Source organism: Mastigoproctus giganteus, chromosome 14 (assembly GCF_048544385.1).
Source record: "Mastigoproctus giganteus isolate SK-2022 chromosome 14, ASM4854438v1, whole genome shotgun sequence".
Classification (NCBI taxonomy): domain Eukaryota; kingdom Metazoa; phylum Arthropoda; class Arachnida; order Uropygi; family Thelyphonidae; genus Mastigoproctus; species Mastigoproctus giganteus.
Window position 1 is genome coordinate 115,339,114 of NC_143588.1, and position 2,282 is coordinate 115,341,395.

Here is a 2,282-nt window from a genome sequence, read left to right on the forward strand (position 1 = left end):
CTTTGTTATCACACCTCTTTGAACATAGGATATGTATTATTCTTATTTTGTCTCTGAAATGAAATGTATTTAGTTTTGAGTGATGTAGATGTGTTTAATGCCCTTTCATCAGATTAACTTGGTTTCTTATTTATTTTCAGGAGTCATCAAGAATTGAAATGCACTCTAAACTGAGAATCCAGTCCACTCAAAAACATTGGAAGAGGTGACTAGAAGAAATTAATTTTTAATTGGAAATTGCTGTCTTGCCCATTCATGAGATACAATTGAGATAAAATGGGTAGGAATGGCCACAATTAGAAAGATATTTTTCGAAAATGTATACCCCAAACTAAAGAAAATTGCTAGAAGCAGGGTACTGCTCTTTCACCGTATCAGAACAAGCAAAAATTTGTTTCCCAAAGTATGACTGAAAAAGCAAGTTACAGAAACTTGCTGTCATTTTGTCGACGTGATTATAATGAACAAAATCGTTTCAGATATAGAATACAGTGCAAGGAGCTGTCTTATGTAAGATATCGCAAAAGACAGTGCCTAATTCGCACAAAGAGGAAACAGTTACCATGTGCAGTATGTTCCAAGACTTTTTCACATTCTCTTATTTTAAAAGGACATTTATTAGTTCACACTATCACTAAGCAAAAATTCTTTTGTGAAATATGTGAAAAGTCACTTTCATCATCATCTAAGTTGAAAACACATTTATTAATTCATACTCCAGAAAAGTCCTTTTCTTGTGAAACATGTGGGAAGAAATTTTTGCAATCAGGTTATCTGAAACGGCATTTAGAAATTCATACTAGTGAGAAGCCTTTCAGTTGTGAAATATGTGGTAAGGCATTTTTACGATCAAGTCATCTGAAAAGGCACTTAATTATCCATAGTGAGGAGAAACCATTTGGTTGTGAAGTATGTGGAAAAGCATTTTCACAATCCAGTTATCTGAAAACACATCTGTTTACTCATAGCCAGGAGAAACCATTCTGTTGTGAGGTATGTGGCAAAGGATTTTCACGATCCAGTAATCTGAGGGCACATTTATTTATTCATAACCAGGAGAAACCCTTCTGTTGTGAAATATGTGGTAAGGTGTTTTTAAGATTAGGTGATCTAAGAGGGCATTTAGTAGTTCACAATCAAGAAAAAGTCTCGTTTTGTGAAGTATGTGGCAAAGCATTTTCGCGAGCTGGTAAACTGAAAAGACACTTATTAGTTCACACGCATGAGAAACCATTCGTGTGTGAAATATGTAATAAGGCATTTTCACAGTCAACTAATCTGAAAAGACATTTATTGGTTCATACTCAGGAGAAACCCTTCTCTTGTGAAGTATGTTTCAATGCATTTTCAACATCAAATAGTCTTAAAAGACATTTGTTAGTTCATACTCAGGAGAAACCGTTTTCTTGTAAAGTATGTTGCAAGGCATTTTCAACATCAGATAGTCTTAAAAGACATTCATTAATTCATACATAGGAGAAACTGTTTTCTTGTGAAATATGCATCTTTAGACCATCTTCAAGATTGGGCACTTTCGAAAAGCACACATCATACACAGGAGAAATCCTGTTTGTGAAAATATATAGCAAAGTATTTTTACCATCTACTGTTATTAACGAAATATTTATTTCATACTTATAAGACACCTCTTTTGAAAAGCGGCATTTTTAAAACCCAAGAGTCTTGCAAAATGTGTGCAGACCTATTTCCACAAGCAGAAAATTTAAATATATATTTTTTTCTCTTGTGAAATATATTAAAGCATTTCTTATACTTGGGTTTATTTGGAGATTTACTATATTATACACGAAGAAACCATGCAAATTTGTGCAGCATGTGAAAAGAAATTTCACATAAAAATATTTCATGCTTCAGCTGTTTATGTTGTAGCTTCTTTGAATATGCTGTAATGCTGTTTGTAGACTGCCCATTTATTATTTTTTTCAAGCACCTTTTGCAACACAATTATGATTTGTGTTCGGGGGACATCAAAAATTAATATCTATAAAAATTCTGTCTTGATGGCATCCATTGAGAAGTATTCATTCTTTTTTGCAATTGGTTTTAACTGCTTCCATTGGTTTTAGTACTATTTGTGCATGACACAATATTAGGATAAAAAATTATTTTTATGCTGCACCCAGTAAATTCATATAATTTTGTCCAGGAATTTCACAAATCTTTTGTTCTTGCACCATATGGTACAAGGAAACCTGCTGCACCAGTCAAAAAATACAGTTAATTAAAAAAAAATAAACTACCCATTTGACATCCCTCCTTGT

The 2,282-nt window shown here is 32.9% G+C and overlaps 1 protein-coding gene across 1 annotated transcript; it reads left to right on the forward strand.

The window, feature by feature from the left end:
- The first annotated feature begins 144 nt into the window (after window positions 1-144).
- On the forward strand, window positions 145-1,634 carry LOC150075599 (uncharacterized). The gene has a single exon (XM_090388793.1). It carries the CDS (start codon window positions 406-408, stop codon window positions 1,474-1,476), a length of 1,071 nt encoding a protein of 356 aa, XP_090244919.1. The 5' UTR covers window positions 145-405; the 3' UTR covers window positions 1,477-1,634.
- The last annotated feature ends 648 nt before the right edge of the window (window positions 1,635-2,282 follow it).